This window comes from Anopheles funestus, chromosome 2RL (assembly GCF_943734845.2).
Source record: "Anopheles funestus chromosome 2RL, idAnoFuneDA-416_04, whole genome shotgun sequence".
Classification (NCBI taxonomy): domain Eukaryota; kingdom Metazoa; phylum Arthropoda; class Insecta; order Diptera; family Culicidae; genus Anopheles; species Anopheles funestus.
The window spans coordinates 12,298,956-12,318,157 of NC_064598.1; the positions used below are offsets into that span (position 1 = coordinate 12,298,956).

General features: G+C 48.1%; 3 protein-coding genes across 4 annotated transcripts; 2 read left to right on the plus strand and 1 right to left on the minus strand.

Annotated features, from left to right (window-relative positions):
* Window positions 1–591: 591 nt before the first annotated feature.
* Window positions 592–8,351, plus strand: LOC125762375 (uncharacterized). The gene is made up of 9 exons (XM_049424383.1): window positions 592–1,009; window positions 2,786–3,207; window positions 3,329–3,437; window positions 3,522–4,625; window positions 5,683–6,354; window positions 6,430–7,084; window positions 7,154–7,391; window positions 7,460–7,716; window positions 7,893–8,351. Exons 1-9 carry the CDS (start codon window positions 1,001–1,003, stop codon window positions 8,078–8,080), a joined length of 3,654 nt encoding a protein of 1,217 aa, XP_049280340.1. The 5' UTR covers window positions 592–1,000; the 3' UTR covers window positions 8,081–8,351.
* A 319-nt stretch (window positions 8,352–8,670) lies between these two features.
* LOC125762356 (biotin--protein ligase) lies at window positions 8,671–19,174 on the plus strand. The gene is made up of 11 exons (XM_049424330.1): window positions 8,671–9,093; window positions 9,175–9,609; window positions 9,678–9,883; window positions 9,949–10,800; window positions 10,868–11,013; window positions 11,077–11,215; window positions 11,284–11,484; window positions 11,548–11,733; window positions 11,794–11,943; window positions 12,016–12,159; window positions 17,548–19,174. Exons 1-11 carry the CDS (start codon window positions 8,967–8,969, stop codon window positions 18,055–18,057), a joined length of 3,096 nt encoding a protein of 1,031 aa, XP_049280287.1. The 5' UTR covers window positions 8,671–8,966; the 3' UTR covers window positions 18,058–19,174.
* Window positions 12,404–17,429, minus strand: LOC125762354 (kinase suppressor of Ras 1). 2 transcript variants are annotated; one of them, XM_049424326.1, is made up of 3 exons: window positions 17,166–17,429; window positions 16,334–17,028; window positions 12,404–16,191 (listed from the first exon to the last, which is right to left on the minus strand). In XM_049424326.1, the coding sequence occupies exons 2-3, from the start codon at window positions 16,698–16,700 to the stop codon at window positions 12,926–12,928; spliced, it is 3,633 nt and encodes a 1,210-aa protein (XP_049280283.1). In that variant the 5' UTR covers window positions 16,701–17,028; window positions 17,166–17,429; the 3' UTR covers window positions 12,404–12,925. The 2 variants fall into 2 exon arrangements, with proteins under 2 accessions (XP_049280283.1, XP_049280282.1); XM_049424325.1 differs by having other exon boundaries at window positions 16,334–17,429.
* Window positions 19,175–19,202: the final 28 nt, after the last annotated feature.

The window sequence follows — 19,202 nt, forward strand, 5'->3', positions numbered from 1 at the left end:
TAGTAGATTTAGTGTGCGCGGGCGGTGTTAGCGCACTCCATGTGCGTACCAGTGGCGACATTTGGCGACAGGAAACGAAAAGTTGTGACGTTGCCCGTGATCTAAGTGCGTGCGTACGGCAGGCAACACCACCGATCTCCCGCAACCGCAGCAGAAGCGTGCACGGTTTGTTTGCTTTTTAGGGTAATGCAACGCAGCGAGACCTCCCCCGATTGCGTACCAACAACGGTAGCAGCAACAACAAATGCAACTGCAATTCACTACTAACAAAACCATATGGGGAAGGCACAATAGGCACGTACCCTTGGTCAGGATAGAAGAAACGTGCGCAAGGAGAAAGGGGGCGAAAGCGGGTGATGGCTTGTAAGGGTGCAGTGAAAGCATTTTTTATATTAATTTTATTCCATTTCGTGGGTTTGCTTGCTCGCCTCTCGTGACCACAGCGTGCGGTAAGGAAGAAAGGGGTGGGACGGGGCGGGTTTAACCGCGATGTAAATAAAATGTTTGTTGTCGGTATTATTTTATCGCTCTTTTTCCCCCCTCGTAGCTTTACTACAGATGGGCACATGCATGAGGTAAAAATTGCAAACAAGCGCACAACTTTGGGTGGTTAGGGAGGGTTTGGGGCGGTAACTGGATGGCAATGTTTTTCCATCAACACACGCGCGGCAGAGATAATCTACGGGTAATCTACAGTAAGCCCGTGACCAAGTAAATATGATTTTTGCAAAGTGACCACCAAAACAGGTGGATTGAGGCATAGCCACACAAACACGCGTACACCACAGTGCCCACTGCGGGAAATAGTAGTAGAAGGTGTTTGTGGCGGACGGAGCGTAGATGCAATTGGGGATGGACAAGCGAACGTTAGAGTCGGATTAGTTTTCCCCCATTTTTTCCACCGATGCCGATGCCGTCTCGCTTGTTCGCGTGTTTCCTGCGCCTTGCGCCATCGTTCCATCTCTCACCTGGTCGCTGGTCGAAACGCCTAACGACATAGATGGAGGAGGTAGGTTGCATGATGAATTAGAGGAACGACGACGACGACGACGACAGGTTGTGGAAGCAGCAAGCAAGCAAGCGAGCAAGTGTTGGAGTGTTTACGGCCACGGAAAACGGGTGGAAGTAGCCGTGCCGTGCCGAAGGGGTGAGAAACGCAAACGGAGATTGGAATGGGATCAAAGTAGGTTTTCTCTCAGGGCCTGCCTTGTTCACTCGCGCGCGCACACACCAACACGCCTGGGTCTGGCTGGCGTTGCGCCGTTGTTGTCACTCTCGACCGACGGCCGACGAAAAGGAAACCCGAGACTCCGCGGTCGAACGGGCTGCGATAGGCAGATGGACGGACAGTTCGAGCAAAGATAGGGTCCCCCATTTCGATAGATCGGTCGAACACGGGCGCGCGCGCGCACGCATCTGTACCGACTTTGCCGCAAACCCGGGACGTGTAGTTTGTTGTGCGTGCGCGACACAATCGACTGCCGTCGTGTCACGTCGCGGGTGTGAATAGTGAACAATTTTCGTTCCCGTGCGACCGGAATCTCAGCCAGTGCCCGTTGTGTGGAGTTTTTTTTGTTGTTAAATGTTTTATTTGTTTTTTTGGTGAATCGTACAGCACACACAAATGCCAGCGTAAAGTGCAACAGTCGGGAAATGTAGTGTTTATGTGGCGTGGCTTCAATTCATACGCAGCCGTTACGTCGTTCTTCAGCGCATAGAAGAGTGTTTAGAGATTGCGCTACTGCCGCTGCTGCTTAGACTAACGGTACATTTGCCCTCCATAGTACGAACAACCTTCCCAGCGTTCGTCTCATTTAGCTTCCCTTCTGCTTGCCTTGCAGCGAACAAAAGCAAAAGACGCGAAGATGTAGAAGTAACAGTAACGAAACGGAGGAGAAGAAAAAAAACTAAACAAACGTTGATGGAGGTTTTTTTATGTGTGGCGCTTGATCTCAAGTGACACTCTACTGCTGGAAACCATCACTCCTCCATCATTCCCAGCGTTTGGCCAAGTATGACCAATTGGGTGTAAAACATTCCTATTGCCCTGTTCCCCTGTTGGAACTCAGTCTTTACGCGAGCGGGTTCGTTTCTAAAGACACCAATTGACTAATGAGCGAATGATGTATTCCCATTTGTTCCATTGTTCGATACCTAGCCGCCCCGGTGTTGTTTTGTGGCGGAAAATGTCCCTCATTCGTATCGTTTTACTAACTGCCCCGTGCGGTACACAGGCGGATCGATTTTGATAAAAAAAATTGTCCAAACTACAGAACAACATTGGGTGTGTGCCAATCAAGTCTTCATAGCACACAGAGATCGATCGACCGCAGGAGATGATAACGGCGAACACGGCGTACAGTAATTGTTTTTCACTTGCCCGTGGCCTACTGCGTGCGTATGCTCGGTAACTGCAACGTAGGCGAAAGTTACGCTACCATTAAAGGGATAGTGAAGAAAAAAAAAACCACAACCAATCTCGTCACCTTACGTAGAAACGCATTTAGCAAGTTTTCAACGCACCCGAGTTACGCAACGCGCACCTTACGGCGTCTAGCATCAGTGGGCTTAAGTCAGTCTTATCCATTTTAAACGTTAAAAAGATAGCGTTAGCAAAGATATGGTTTTCGGGTTGCAGGTTAGAGCGCAAATAACATCAGTCTAGCTTAACTTGTGTGAAAAAGTACGACCGGAAATAGATGAGAAAAAACAAAAACGAATCTAATTTTGGGGTCCATCCGGATCACGTCCGGCGTGTGGCGCTTGCACAACCTTCTTTTCGCAGATGGCGGCAGCATCATCGAACAACAATAATACCAGCATCACCACCACCACCACGACCATCACCGCAAGCAACAACAGTACCAACATCGAAACAGATGAGTTCATCAAAAAGAGCCGGGTGACGCGTGCTGCACCGCCCAAACCGGCCTACGATCCGTTGCAGTTCGTACAGATAAAGCCGGCAAAGCTGTACGATCTGAACAAGGCAAAACCGACGACCGAGCGCAAGCCGGAGGTGAAAACGCAGCGCGAGGTAGAGGATGCCGAGGAATGGCAGTGCAATTTGGACAATTGGAAGTCATCGCGCAGGAAACGGGTGGAGCACATTATCGACAAGATCACCGAGGCGAAGAAGATCGAGCAGGAGGAGGTATGCCGGGGACGCAAAAAGTCGAAAACGTTTTCGGAAATGTTGGAAAACAGGTACGTTAAGGGTGAGGGAGAGAGAGAAAGGGAGACAGAGAGAGAGGGGGAGGAGGAGAACAAATGGAGAATGATGATCGTGATCATATTGTGTTATCTTTCAATTCCAACGGTTACGCAGCGGATCGAAGCGACGGTTTATTCTGCCGGAGAACGAGGATGATGACGAGGGTGGAAGCTTTAGTGATGATCTGCATGATCCGAGAGATTTGGCCAAACAGCAGTACAAGGTATAACAGCGTGTCCAAATACGCTGCCATACTCTGTCGGGATGCTTCTAATTTTCCCCATTTTCCCCAATTCGCTCAAAATAGGATGAATCAACGGACGATCGGGCGACCGATGACACCAGCAGCTGCTGCTCGTCCAAGGTCGCGGACGGAGAATTAAAAACACCGGACCCGGACGATACGCGGGAAGCGCCGGAAATGAATGAATTTTCGCTCGCAATCGAAAACTACAAGTCCAAATTTCCCCAAATGACCCAAAACAGACCGTCGGTGTTAGGCGGTAGCGTTATGACGACCAACACGGCCGGTTCGTCCGTAGTTAGCTCAATTGAAAGCAATAGTAACGATAATTACGAAAGCAATAGTGCATGCGACGATAGCGACGTGCAGCAACATGTACAGACGGTGGCGCTGGAATGCATTACTCAGCAGCTTTCCGCGCTGGAGGTGAAGCGGGACGAAAGGTCCACCCTGGTGTCGGTGGAACCGATGGAGAACCGAATGCATATAATGGGGGGCAACATCGAGCAACAGGAACAGAAAAGTCAGGAAGACAGTCCAAAGGTGAACGTGATAGAGCGGCGAAGGTTGTTCGAGCAGTTTCAACAAATGGCCCACACGGCACCCGATACGCCGACACCTTCGGCCGTACCGAAACCGTTGAACGTTGCGCCTACGCTGGCAGCTACCGGAGGGCAACAGGAACGCCCTCCGGTGGAAGATACATCGTCCGCTGGTGAGGAGCCCCCAGGGTCGGCTTCATTGTCCTCGTCCGAATGGTTCGCTGCGGGCAGCATCCGGGAACGGCGGGCTATATTCGAGCGGTATCAATCGAACGAAATGATAGCGGAAGAGCACGAGCAGCACGTGGGCGGTCGCAGCCGCAGCAGCAGCACGGTGGTAGTTAAGAGTCGCTCGGAATCAAACGTTGGCTTTATTAATGGCAGTACGGGGCGTTTCGAACTGGCTCTAAATCAACTGAAACGAAACGGGGGTGCCGATTACTGCGAGGACAGTGGCATCCAGTCGACGACAGATTTGTCGCGCAGCTCGGTCGTGTCGCAGGCGGATGAAAATGATCCTTCGCTGCTGCTGCTACCGGACGATATGACCGGCAAGAGTCCCGTCCGTTCAACGACACTCGATTCGGCGAGTGAATTTTCCGACACCGATTGCAGCAATGGACAGGTATGTGTTTTTTTTAATGTTTTTTTGCCCAAGTGCATGTGCACGTTTGCAATTTTTTTAATGCTGTTGTGAGTAATTCGAATTAGGTTTTGCGTGCTGTTATGAAGGAATGCGACCTATTTTTGCTTTACTCTATTTAGTCTGGCAATTTTTGGCAACTTGTCATCGAGTTCCATTAGAGTGAATGCGGGCACAGTTTTGTTGGCTTACGTTTATGAGAATGTTGATCTTTTTTGTTGTTTCGTTTCCGTTTTGGTTTCATTTGCTTTGCACGACTTACGCGTATGAGTAATTTATGTTTTTGGCGCATTCCATCTGCCATGTGCCAAGAATTGTTTTATTTTATTTTCTGTCGTTAATATCGCTTTACGACGATGTGGTAATATTATGTGTGCCGTGCTTAATGATTGACTCATCGTGACATTTCTCTCTCCCTGCTTGTCGGCGAGGTGTTAGAGTGCACATTCCGTTCTGCTGCCAAAAACGTAATGCATGATGTTTAAAAATATCATTTTTGGCGCCATCCTCATTCATAGCGTGTTTTAATAACATTATCGTTTCGTTTGAACTTGGCTTGCAAAAACGTTACTCTGACCGTTCAAGGTTATCAATCGCCACTGTTTCGCATTTTCCAACACTATTTAAAGGAAGCGGCACGGGCAGCGTCTGTCTAACCCACACAACCCCTCTCCAACGCTGGTTGCAAGTGTGCAATGCAAACAAACAAAAAATCGATGTAGTAAGCCTACGCCTTCTTCTATCCTCGCGCAAAAAAACTCCAACATTTTTCACCCGTTTGAATGCCCTACCTACTGAAGTCCTCGCGTACACCAATGTTTCTTACGATCGTGCTTGATCGTTTGCCGAAGGTATGAAAGGATTAGGGGAAAGCCGGTAGGAAATTATGGATAGTTGATGATGCAATGTAAAGGATGAGTAAGAGGCTTAATGTTTCTGGGCATAGTGCCGAGACATGTAACCCTTTTTGGCGCGCCGTACAGCTACCATAAGATATGTTATGTTATGTTTGTTTCGATTGTTTCTCTCCAACCGTTAGCTACTGGACAATGCACTCGATGTGGCGTTTGAAGAGATGGATAGTGAACTGAACGAATCGGGCACGGTGGAAGATGATCTTACGCCTCAAAAACCAGAACCGGCTTCGATCCCACAGGAAACAGAAATAGTGCCCTTAAGCGTGGTTTCGCTAGCGTCGTCCGATTATGTACCAACAAGCGAGGTACCGAACAGCGAACAGATTGTACTGATGGCTTTGCCGAAATCAGCCCTAACCCCACCGAAAGAAAAGCCACCACCTCCGCCCGTTGATGAAGACACGGAGCTGGAGATGCAATCGTTAACGACCGGAGCGATAATAACGGACTGGATGCAAAAAGATGCACCAGCAGCGATCATGCAAACGAATGGAAACGGCAATACTCATGACGACGTACACCTGCTGAATGCTTACGAACAGAACGTGCAGCGTGTGATCGATAATGGCCACCGGCAGGAACATTTGGCTGACGAGCAGTGGAGAAGCCTGGAAAGCTACGAGGTGGTGCAGCAAGTACAACATCAACAGCAGCTAAAACAGCAACACGAACAGCAGGAGAAGGAACAGGAAAGGGATAAAGATCAGCAAGAAATGATGGTGTACAGTAATCGGATCGAGACACTACCACCCCATCACCATCATCACCAGCTGTACGATGCTGGTGAGCACGAGGTAAGGGAAACGATGCATTATAACGACTCTTGTACGATAACGATCATAGGCACTGTGTTTTCTATTGCACACCAGGAAATAGTAAGCGTGGAACGGGAGCTTCTGCAGATAGAACAGGAGGAACTACAGCGGCGAAGGGAAAAGCAACTGTTCTACGAGAAGCTAACGAAAGCAGATACGGCGCGAATAATGGAGCCGCCGCACTCGAATCAGCTACAGCAGCAATCTCAGCAACGTCAACCGCAGCAACAGCAACCGTACTATTACTCGCACCATCAGCCACACCATCACAACCTGCATCATCTGCATCACCGCGCTTCCATGCCGACGATCGACAGTCGATCGCTGCAAAACGTTAATTCGTACGCTTCGTACGAAACCCCTTTCCTGGATGATGCGAACACCGGGTACGAGATGGGCTCGTTGCACCGCGAATCCATGCCAAATCTTTCGAATGTTGCCGCATCTTCTTCCCATCCATCATCGTTGTCCTCGTACGGTGAGGAATATTCGGCCAACTCGGCGACGAGCTTCGATGGTTCGACCTGCTGGCCGCCGGTAGATCATCGACCAGCACAGGGTGCCTTTTTCGATAAGCGTCCCGCAGTAGCGCCACGGCCTCCGATGAATGGTATGCCATCGGATCGTGCCTCACTGCCACCGGGCGTTGTCAGGTATCATGCGGCTGGCGGTCGCATGTCGAACAATATGTTTGAGCAACATCCCAAAGGTAAGATTTGGGTGCTATTACAACATTTTGAGTTTCGAATAATCGATCGAATTGGGTTTCGTTGTACAGATAGTAAACAAATAACACAGCAACAAGCGATGGTGGTGAACCGTGGTCAGGGAGGCGGTGGAACCAACAGCACACCGTATGGACAACACTGGCTGGTGCAGGAAGCAGAACAAAGGCGCATCGAACAGCATCAGAAGAGCAACACTAACAACGCCAAACGGCCATTGCCAAAGTTTGTCATCGATGCAATAACGCAGCGGGTCCAGAAGCTAAATGCGGGAAGTCCGGAAAACTCGGAGTAAGTACCTCTAACTAACAAACGTCCAACCATGGTGAATGACCTATGTTTTCTATTTGGCCACTCAGCCGTAGCAATTTATCAGAGGACTCGGATCTGGCAATGATAAACTCGATGAAACATCATCACCATCATCAGTCCCCATCATTGCCTCCGCCACACCATCATCACCATCATCATCATCAACAACAGCAGCAGCAACAGCAACTGCAGCAACAATCTCTGCCTCCACTTCCGCCACAGCAGCAAAAATATTCCAACACAAGTGACAAAGTGTTGAGCGTGAGTGGAAAGAAAGAATGCTCCCATTGCCGAATAGAGTTGGGTACGTGCCGATTAACAAATCCCCGAACTTAACCGTACGGGTTTGTTGCGTCCACAGTCCAGCAATCAGCTACCTGTGCACGTTCTGTGTACCGTCTTGGTTGGCTTGGTTATGCAATCCCGGGCTTTGCTTTTCTTACATTCACGTGTCTTCTCTCTTTTGTATCGCTTCCACAGGCAAAGGTGCAGCGATGGCCATCGAAAGTCTGGGTTTGTTCTACCACATCGAATGCTTCAAGTGTTGCGTTTGTCACGTTAAGCTCGGGGATGGCACCAATGGTATAGATGTACGCGTTAGAAAGTATCGACTTCATTGCCAAAACTGTTTCTCTAGTGAAGACGGTGTAAAGTTTAGTTGCGTTTAGGTAATGCAGCAAAGCAAAGGGTAAACAAAAAACAAGGAAGAAACAATAATTTATTAAACCCTTCCCCACCTTCTTCTCCAGCTTTCCTTATTCCCAAGCCCCAGCTACCCCAGCCAGCTCAGCCTTCCAACTACTAATCCAATTATATTTGTACGCGGAACTTGAATTCTATGATTATTACTTACTATAATGATTACGATGTTTATTATCGATTATGTATGATTCTAGGTATTTGTTCGTTTCAATAAAAAAGCAATAACTGTGAAATTAATGATGAATGTGTACGGGTGTTTGATGTTTTTTGCCTTGAGCGGAAACCGTAAAGAAATTTACGTTTATGTTTAACACATACACCACAGGGGCGCCCCGTAGTTGGTAGGTATATAACATTAAATTTGAAATGAAATTGCACCAGGTTTTAACAAACGTGGAAATTCGAAACACGTGGATTTTTGACGATTTGCGTGGTCCGCTATAATAGTACTCGGTTGCTATAATAGTTGCCGAACGATTAATTTTCCCAATCGCACTGAAATACACACTCCATACTGTTTTGACAGTTCACGCTGAAAAAGACTATGGACGCCATATGTTGTGACAGCGAGTAGAAATGTAAACAATCTTATCTCGTCATCGGTCGCTATTGCGTGAACGGATCGAACAGGAAAAAGTCGCAGTGTGTGATATCTTGTTTCGCTCCTTTCCATCCCAGCGAGTAATTACGACCACTAATCATAGGCTATATAGAGCGTTCCATCCGCATGTCCTGCTGGTGCTTAATAATTGCGACTGCATCTAATCCGATCTAGCCCGTAACATCATTCACCATTCCTGTTGCCCGAAAGTTTTCTCTCTTTGACCCTCGACGTTCCATTCCCCGTGCACTATGCTGTTTACGCTTATGTATTTCGCTATCACCATACGTACATCGTTAAGATTTAGAGCCATAAGAAATAGCATCAAGCAAATACTGACCGATCGCTACGCTGTCAGCTTTTACACTACATCTAATGGTGTGTTGTGTGGTGTCGATCATTTTCAAGTGTTCGATCACGATCATTGATTATGTATTGTACGATTCTATCCACGTGCAGGTGATTTGACTGCGGCACTCGATTCTCCCGATGCATCGTCCGCTGCAAACGTGTCCTCCTGTATTTGGTTTTTGCCCGATCAGCGCGGTTGTCTTGTGTATCCAGTGCGACGGATAACACTTGCCGATTGGTTCAGCGTTCCGGAGCAGTTAAAATCACACCTCGAATGTCCTACCATCAACCTGAGCGAACTCATTCAATTGGTCGTAACGTTGGAAGGCGCTGTTTGTCAAACGCAACCGAAGCGGGAAGAAGTTTCCACCGTAATGTTGAGTCGATTTGGACGCTTTTTAGCATGGAACAATCGGAAGAGTCGTAGAATGGAAGTGGTGCTTGAAACTGATGCAACAAAATTGTTTCAGCTGATCGTAGCAACGTTTGGTAGTGGACGATTTGATTTGGATTCCGGACGATTGAAATTGGTACAATTGGAAAGTACGTATGATACAGGCTGGAGACCGAGTGAGCGAAAACAATCTAGTTGTTTTGAATTGTATTTGCAGGTGTCGAAACGTCGGGGGAACCGATGCCTTTCGAAGAGTGTATGGAAAATATCTCAACCGATTTACTATTGAAGCCTAGTGACTTTAACACGGATGCGTGGCTTACGGATCTCCTTGAGCTTAAGCGGAATGAGATCGAACGTCGTCCTACGAACTACCCAACGGTTGGAATCCAACCGGATATTATTTCATCTAATGACATTAAGGTGAGAGAAAACAAGTTTTACTTACAGCACGTAATATACAGAACCATTCTGCTTTTCTTCTTCAGATTTCTTTAGAGACGATAGATGGAACTGTACTTTCTAGCCAAAGTCGAGCCGATTTACTCTCGAGCGGAAGCAATTCTCGCAACCGTTCACAGCTGGATTTAACCGATGGCTTAACGCCTGTAAATGGTCACGCTCATGCTGACTGTGCGGAGGACCCTGAAGTCGTTGCTATGTCTAGAAGCACAACGGAAGAAGTGATGGATAAGCACACTGAGAAAGATACACGGATTGGTGGTACTACCGTTACCATGGTGAGCAATGATGAAGAAGTGCAACCAAAAACAGTAGTTCCACCGTCAGTAGAAACAACCAATGCCAAAGACACACCACCATCAACTATTGAACCACCGAAAGCGGCTGTGGAAGTAAGTTCCAACGGTACGGTAAAACATCAAGATGCTTGTCTCAAAGCCAAAACGATTCCGCCACCATTACCAAGTCCAGTGACGGCAAAGAGCGAAACGACCGTACCGCCAACATCGAAACCAATACGCTCGTTGCGCAAAAGTTCATTTCCCTCCAGTCGGCTTAGATTGGGTACCGGTCAAGCAGGCGTTGTAACGAAACCACCGAATATTCTAGTCCACTCCGATAGCAGCTCAACGATGGAATACGTTATAGCGACCTTAAACAACCTGCTAGAACCGAACACGTACACCATTTATCCGATCACAACGGGGCAAGCGATGGCAAGCAGCTGGCAACAGAGCACGGTACTGATAATCGTAGCCGGTACACTCGATGTGGAGGTGCGCAAGATTTTGCTCGATTACTTCCTGCACGGAGGACTTGTGTTTAGCTTGTGCTCGGATATGCTCGATATCATACTGCCTGATTCGAAAACAGCAGAAGTAAGTTGCTCAGAAGCAAGCTATATTGATAAAAAGCTGATAACACTTTTGCTTTGCTCCGTTTCAGATTCGTGAACGTGAATTGGTTAGCTTTTCATACCGTAAATGGAAACAAATTAAGATGCTTCATCACATCTTCTGTTATCAGCTGTCACCGGCTAAGAAACAATTTTCCCTCGAATCGGAAGAAACATCTACCTTGCTGCCGATATCGTGAGTAACCGAAGCGAGAAATGCGTAAAATGGGTTTATTTAGTTGCACAAACTCTCTTCCAGGTATGTGGATGTTACCGATCGCAAGGGAAAACCACATTCTCTCGCTGTGGAAATATTGGCACAGGAGGAAACATGGAATACACCCAGCATTCTGGAAGCTCACAACAGGAAAACAGGCGGTAGGGCCATATTTTCACAGGTACGTACTGGGAGATAGAAAAACGAATGGCATTGCAACATCTATTCGATTTGGTGTACTCTTTTCAGATACATCTTGAACTGGACCCTTCTCAGTTTCAATCCAACATCGATGGTGCGGACAATTCGCTTCAAAATTCAAACCAATTGCGCTTCGAAATATTAAGCGACCTGTTGGGAAGCCGTATCGGACTAAAGTTGCGTGAGAAGAGCGGTGGTACCGATGAGACGATCGTCTACAAAAATTCCTACTTCCTGGGAAAGCATGAAGTAAGTAAATGAGACCAACTTAATTAAAGTGACCGAATGGTAATCGTTTACATCTCTCCCAAGGCAAAAGTAGCGATGCTAGATGCACTGAAAAGTACCATGAGCCGTCCAAATGTAATCCAAACCGCAGAACTTACGCTACAGTTTTGTGGCAAAGGGGACAGTACACCAGTTCCAGCATCCGATTCACATCTGCCGGTGATGATATTTCACTGTCCGGAAGATTTTTCCACCGTGGAGTACTTTGAGGTAACCTCGAATTATCTCGGATTATTCTTGAGTTCTAATCGTTTCTAAACTGTATGACAGAACTTAACCACGCAGCAGATAGGTCGTATTGGAATCTACGCACCAATCATGACCAGCTCCATGCAGATCGTGTCCAACCTTACTTTGGCCCACGGCTTCATGGTGATTGCACGCTACCAAACTAAGGGCAAGGGTCGAAATAATAACCAGGTAAGGAGCCGAAGCGAAACATTTACGACTTAGTATAACTATTTTTCTTTACGTACTTTCGCATTTTCCCAGTGGCTGAGTCCTCCTGGTTGTGCCATGTTTTCACTGCAGCTACACATCCCGATGAACAGTATGCTTGGTCAACGGTTGCCGATAGTGCAGCATCTCGTAGCGATTGCGGTAGTTTCAGCCGTCCTCTCACTGCCCGGATATGAGGTGAGTGTTTACTGCTTAAACATTTAAACCATGGCGGAAAGAAAGAGTCAAAGTTTGTCATGTTGGACAGAGCATTCAATTTTTCCGCTGTTGAGATTGTTATAACAAGCAATTGTTCGGAATCGACGTTCATTCGTCTACTTCGTCGGTTTGATGTCAGCTTCCAGCGTTGAGAGTGATTTTTTTCTGCTGCAGTCATCTAGGGCATCCTCCCATCCTCTGTTTGCAATTCAAATTCAACATGTTTCATTGTTTCGTAGTATTTTTGTCACACTTTATTCAACTTTGAAGCTATTTTAGATTACAACTCTGATCCAATGATGTGATTAATTTGTTCTTATGTTGTCCATTTCACGTTCTTTTTCCCCTCTCTTTTGTTTCTAACATCGTCACTTTAATCGTCTTGTCCTTGGTTGTTCCTTAATTCTCTTTTCTTAATTTCGACTATCGGAACCATTTGCGAGTTTCCTACCGTAACACTGCAACTCTGCCTATCTTGCTTATCCTTAATACACTCGCGTGTCCCTATATTTATTTAGTTTTGTCTGTATAATAATCTCGACACATTCAAAGCGTCCGTGTTTCGGTGTCCTCATTCTACCTTTGATTGCATAATCAAATCAAATGAAGCAGCGAACCAGCACGGGGCAATGGTGTGTGTGTGTGGGGTTAGATGTTGCCGTTTGTTGAAGATCATCCGGAACCGGTAGCTGTGTATTCGTACTTGGTTTTACGAACTTTCACCAGATGGTATTGGGAACCATGCCTAGAAGACTGATTCCGCTGAACGGGACAGCTGCACCGGGTGCGAAGGTGATCGGGCAAGCCTTTTCTTCGGCAGTCGTTCCAGCTGCGCCAGCAATTTGGCAAAATCGGGCCTATCGTCCGAATGGTAGCTCCAGCACTGTATCAATATATCCTTAACATCGCGCGATGCCTGCAAGTTGGCCAGCGTTTGCTTCATGCCGCGTCCCACCTGCCAGATGATCGATTCGGCCGGCTGTGATTTGAACGGGAACTCACCGCACAGCAGCTCATACCAAACCGTACCGAAGGCGTAGATGTCTGACGCCTTCGAGAAAGGAAGATCACCCTCCACCGGTCGGTACGGCGTTAGGTTGCGCATCAGTTCCGGCGCCAGATAGCACAGCCAACCGCCCGGAATGCCGAGACCGAGATCGCAGTACAACAGCTTGGTGGCACTGAATAGGCCAAAGTCGGTAATGATCACCTTGCCGTTCTCGAGGAAGATGTTCTTCGTCTTCAGGTCCTTGTGGACGATGCCGCGTGCGTGCAGGTAGCCCATGCCTTGCGAGATCTGTTGCGCCACGAGCGTGGTGCGGTTCAGGTTGAACTTGTCCTTACGCAGATGGATGTGGGTGAAGAGCGTATTGCCCTTGCAGAGCGATGTGACGATAGCGAGCCGTGGCGGCTTCATGCAGGCGCCCATGAACAGTACCACATTTTCGTGACGCGTCTTCTTAAACGTAGCGACCTCGAGCTTGAACGCTTCCAGCGTACGTTCGTCGGCCACGTAATCTTCCTTCAGCAGCTTCACGGCCACATCACCATGCCAGAGCGCCCGATGCACCGTACCGAACCGTCCGTTGCCGATTTTTTCCTTCAGATGCAGATCATCGTACGGTATGTCCCACTCCTTCAGCGAGAGGGAGTTTTGCCGCGGCCAACTACTCTCATGGTCACGCTCCTCTGTCGAATCGAGCCGTATCGGCGTGCGATCGGAGGACGAATCAGTGCTCGTTGCACTGGCAGAGCCGGTTTTGTCTTCACCGCCACCGGGCACGTTATGATCGGGAATGTCGGAGAACTGCAGCTTCGGTATTTCGACGCTGGTGTCCATCGTGTAGATTCCGCTGCTACCGAGACTACCACCAAGCCCGCACGGACCACTACCGGGGCCACCGATTGGATGTGTTTCGATCGTAATGCCTCCGCCACCGCTTCGTTCACTTCCGCCACTCATTGCCATCGTTCCGCCTGTGCTCGACGACGAGTAGTTCATCATCATCATCGAACCGGTACCTCCACCACCACCGCCGCTCGGTACCTCGGGAAAGTTGAATTGCGAATACTTGGATGTGGCGGGTGTCTGCGGTGGCAACGAGAGCAGAGCCGGACTGGAGGGTGACGAACTGTTGCAGCTGGACCCGGCCGAACTGCTGTCCGGACCGCCACCGCACGCGTGTATCGCGTGCATCGGTCCACGAACCATTCCCGACTTGCTACCGTCGCCCCGACCGCCACCATACATGATGCCACCGCCAACCGAACCACCGCTGCGGCCAATGTTAGGCGAAACGCTTGTCGGCAGCAGCGTGTCCGATTGGAGCGATTTTTTAAATTCGTCCACAAACTCCGGCGGCAGACCGCAGGAAGGTGGCACGTTTGACTTGCAGTCCTTGTGGCACCGGTACTTACACTCGGTACACTTGAAGCCGAAGAACATCTGCTTGTTGCACAGGTCGCAAGTGCTTTTGGTGACTTTGAATTTCTTCGTAAACCGATGCTGTATCATGTGGCCCATGCCGCGCGTGATGATTGGCGTGCAGGGTGATTTCGGCGGTACGGCGGACGTGGTGGCTGATGTTATCATAACACCAACGCCACCGGTCGGATGTGGTGGTACACCTGGATCGCCGGTTCCACCGTACTCTCCACCAGTGTCCGGCGACATCCCGGTACCGCTGCCGGGTCCGCCTTGCTGTTGCTGCTGCAGGTGATGATGATAATGATGATGGTATTGGGTTTGCTGATGATGATGCTGCGGATGGTGATGATGGTGATGTTCACCGCTGGTGCTGAGGACGTTGCTGGTTCCACCACCACCACCACCACCGCCACTCCCCGTGATGGTAGGTTCGGTGTGTAGCCGACTGCGAGGAAAGGTGCCCATACGATTCGCACTCCCGTTCCCCATCAACCGTTGCTGCTGCTGGGAAACGAACGTACCGCCAGAACCGTTGCTGGTACTACCGGCAAGCATGCCCGCACTGGTGGTTGTTGTTAGAGAACCCTCGCCAAGCGAAACCACCGTCGATGGAATGTTGTTGTTGATGTGGTTAATGCTATTGTTGTTATTGGCATGGCTGTTGTTGTTGTTGGTTCCACTGATAACACCGGCGCCACCACTACCACCACCTCCTGCTCCACCTCCTCCTCCTCCATTACCCTGCTGGGTTCCAAATTGTGATTCGTGTGACTTTGATTTCGTTAGCGCCGTGCCAGACTCGGCCGCGGAGCAAGAACCGGAACTTGTCGTAATGGTGGTGTTGTTCGTGCCTGCCATCGTAGAGACGGTGGACGATGATACCGCCGCTGTTGCCGGAGTGCAGGAGGAAGTGGATGCGTACGACAGAAGCGCCGTCTGGTGTTTCTTCCTCGGCGGAGGTGTCGTGGGAAAGCCTCGACGATTTTGCTTGTTGTGCAGCAGCACGTTCGAGGGCGAGTTCGGTGGCGATGGGGAAGGTGTGCAGCCACTGGTGGACGCCTCATCCGGCGAGATGGCATGCTGTGGATTCAGCAACGTGCCTTCGTGCTGGGTTGCCGGCGGCATGCTTTCCTCCGTCTGTGGGCTGGTGCTGGCGGTCGTGAGGGTGGCCGGTGACGCTTGCTGCAAAACATTGTGCGCTTCCCCGCCTGTTGGGCCGTTATTGTGGCGCTGATTATGATAGCTTCCGGAGGCGACGGCACTATGCTTGGTGGTTGCTTTGCCCAGCGACCGGTTGACGCGAGGTGACGTTCGATGGCAGGCCGGCTGACGGTCCCAGGAATCCCAAAAGAGATCGTGCGGTTCCGTGCCCTTGCGGCCACCACCGTCAGTTGCGGGAAGTTCGAGATGTTTGCGGCACCGTCTGAGGTTGCCGCAGGCGCGCGTCAGCCGCTTGATTTCCTCCTCTCGGACGTACACGTTATTGCCCATGATTGTCCGCAGCTCCTTCTCGTCCTTCTCGAGCAGTCCTTCCAGCGTGGTGACCTGTTGTATCACAGCATTAAGTGATGCACAGCTCAGACCTGTGTGGGAAGAAAAAAAGATGGAAAAAATTAAGCATTTAATTTCACTTTACCTATCGATATCAATTTTCTTCGATTCGTTTCCTCTTTCGCTTCGTTCTTTTTACGATTGTTCGTACAGTTCATTATCTGCATTACTTACCAACAACTCTGAGCCATTGCTTGAGTTCGTTTCCGGTTGCGGGAAGACCCCGAGCGGGCAACCGCTCCGGTAGCTTCGATTTCGTAATCAACAGATCGGAAAACAGCTTCACCAGCTTCGTTTCGAGCGTTCGGATTTCCTGCTGCGTCAACTCGGCGCTCGTGGCGCACTGCGTCCGCAAGCCCTCGAGCCGATCCGCCGATATATCGATCATGCTCTGTATCACATCCAGCCCGCGGCGGATATTCACCTCACTGTTGTCCCCCCCGGCACTGGCACTGTCACCCCCATCGTCGCCGGCACCGTCGCTGGCGGTGCCGCCCGGTGCTGCCTTCACTTCACCGGAATTATTGTTGGCCATCATCATCGCCGTCAGCGGGTTGCTGCGGTCGAAGCGAAACCTTGCCCCGGCCGCCCGGGCGACCAAATTCGTCCAGTGAAATGCAATCGTCGTCCGTGCGGATCCAGCGCCAACACACTGGACATCCGTAGCTTTTGTCGTCCCTTGTTTTCACCGACTACAACAACCCGTGCAGGTCGTTCTTGGCTATTATTGCTACCGGGAAAACACTTCATCTCTTCAGCACACTCATCGTTGCTTTTCGTGTCACAACTAGAAAGGTTGTCCTAAATGGCAACTTTTCGATCATCGTTCACAAGCATTGGGACCAATCGGGACGAAGTGGATGCAGTTGCTGTAGAAAGGAATCGATACGAAAATGTGAAAACCTGCAGTGGACACACACAAACACCACCAGTGTTCACAATCAGCCAAGTGTGGTGCAAGTTGCGCCTTGGTCGTTTGCACCGGGCACGGAACGAAGGAGCGAACCTTTTGTTCAACCTACAACACGGTGCCAACGAGCGACAAACGTTCGGGAGATTCTTGTACCGACCCTAGTCCGTGGTCGGCCGTAGAAATGGAACCTTTTCGAGAATTTGTTTGCGTCGTCGTCGTTTGTTCGTTCCTGGGGACACTTTTGGTTTCCGAAAAAATCAATGAATTTTTTCGCTGTCAAACTGGTTCTGTACGTCAAACAGCTGTCAAGGGGTAATTTTGTGGGTCTGGTTTACAGTGCAGCGCGTCGAAGAGTTGGGTTGTATTCGAGTATAACAGTTATATATTCCGAACGGGATGGAAATTAAATTTTAAAAAAGATTTGAATCGCTTTGGAATCTTATTGTAATTGAAATTCTGTTTTTATTGCTTTCAGAAACTAGATTTAGGATTAAAGTGGCCTAACGATATCTACGCGTACGGCGCATCAAAGCTTGGCGGAAGCATCTTCAACACGCAAGTCGACGCAACTGTTGCAATAGTGAATGTCGGCGTTGGCTTTAATTTAAACAACAGCAAACCAACACTCTGCTTAAACGATGTTATTGCACAGTACAATAGCAAACACTCCACCACGCTTCCATTGCTTTCGTATGAAAAAACATTCGCCATTATTTTCAACAAGCTGGAAGAATTGTACGATCGGGTTGAGTGCGAAGGAATTGAAGTGCTTCAGCAGGAATACTATCGGCATTGGTTGCATCAGGATGCGGAAATCAGCATGATCGGATCGGAAGGCGAGTCGTTGCAAGGCACAATCATAGGCATCGATGAGTACGGCTTTCTGTTAGTCAAAAAACAACCGTCCGGCGATATCGTATCGGTGCATCCGGATGGCAACAGCTTCGACATGATGCAGGGATTAATAGTTCCCAAATTTAATTAGACAACAGCGTTATTGCTTTTGATCGAATTGATTAATTAATTAAGCTAATTGTTTGCCGATCAGGAAAATTACCATTCCCTATATGCTGCTGTTACTTTTTCCCAATGTAATTGTAATAGAATATGTGCTTAAGAAGCAGACTTAGAATCAATTTAGAACTAGCTTGTTGCATATTGACAATGTTTGGGCTTAGTTAGACACTAGACTATTTAATGTGAGGGTAATTGAATGGGTAATTGTTTTACTATTAGGATAATTCTACGTACTGCCGCCAGTAGCTTGATGGTCTTAAAGTGTGTGTTTTTACAACATCTACATGTGTCTTTCGATTTCCTTCTTCGATTTAAATTCCATCACTCAGTGAAAAGTATATACCTTAAACAATATAGAGTGTTTACATACCTTACCTCGATTTTTAAAAGGATATCCTCACCTAAAGAGTATAAAGAACATTCTAATTGTTAAACGTGAACAACATCTATATATGTCAATACCGCTGTATTTATGGAAAGTCTTTCAGTCGTCAAAGATTAGATAGTAGATAAAGAGGAAACCATATTTAAATGCAGGTGCGAACTAAAGATTGTTAACACTAGTTGTATTTACTGCCTGATGGCTTTGTTGGTTAGATGGGTGTATGCCTGTTTGCTTACGTTTTTCTAAGTTCCTATGATCGCAATACTCCTGTTACAAACAATTGTTGCAATTTTAGATTACGAAATACATGATAAGAGTCAATCGTATACAAGATGGGGGCGAACGGAAGCAAGGATAAAAATAACATTTTCGAAATTAAATATTTCACTTTAAATGAAGAAGATAACAAAATTAATCATTCATATCATTGAAAGCACCAATTACAATTTTCGCGTCGTATTTGAAATTGAACTACCAAAATCAATCAAAAACTTAATCAATAGTATGCATCTGGATCAGCTTAGCTAGAAGTGAAACGTAACCTAAAATATAAAATCTACTTATGTCCAGGTGTTATTCAAAATTGCCTGTTTAGGCCACAGATAAAAAGCAAATTCATTTAATTCCGATCTTAATCGATGTCCACCACAATTAAGCACAATAGTAAAATAAAAGAATTATGTGTCCAGCATAACCTAAACTGTAATGCGTTAATATGTTTGAAATTG

Excerpts from the sequence above, each read along its gene's own strand:
- LOC125762375 (XM_049424383.1), top strand. Across the intron at positions 6,355-6,429 it reads ACGATGCTGGTGAGCACGAG|GAAATAGTAAGCGTGGAACG; the intron begins GTAAGGGAAACG and ends ATTGCACACCAG. Across the intron at positions 7,392-7,459 it reads GGAAGTCCGGAAAACTCGGA|CCGTAGCAATTTATCAGAGG; the intron begins GTAAGTACCTCT and ends TTGGCCACTCAG.
- LOC125762356 (XM_049424330.1), top strand. The coding sequence starts at position 8,967 with ATGCTGTTTACGCTTATGTATTTCGCTATCACCATACGTACATCGTTA. Across the intron at positions 10,801-10,867 it reads CTGATTCGAAAACAGCAGAA|ATTCGTGAACGTGAATTGGT; the intron begins GTAAGTTGCTCA and ends GCTCCGTTTCAG. Across the intron at positions 11,216-11,283 it reads GTAGGGCCATATTTTCACAG|ATACATCTTGAACTGGACCC; the intron begins GTACGTACTGGG and ends TACTCTTTTCAG.
- LOC125762354 (XM_049424326.1), bottom strand. The coding sequence starts at position 16,700 with ATGATGATGGCCAACAATAATTCCGGTGAAGTGAAGGCAGCACCGGGC. Across the intron at positions 16,192-16,333 it reads GCAATGGCTCAGAGTTGTTG|GTCTGAGCTGTGCATCACTT; the intron begins GTAAGTAATGCA and ends CTTCCCACACAG.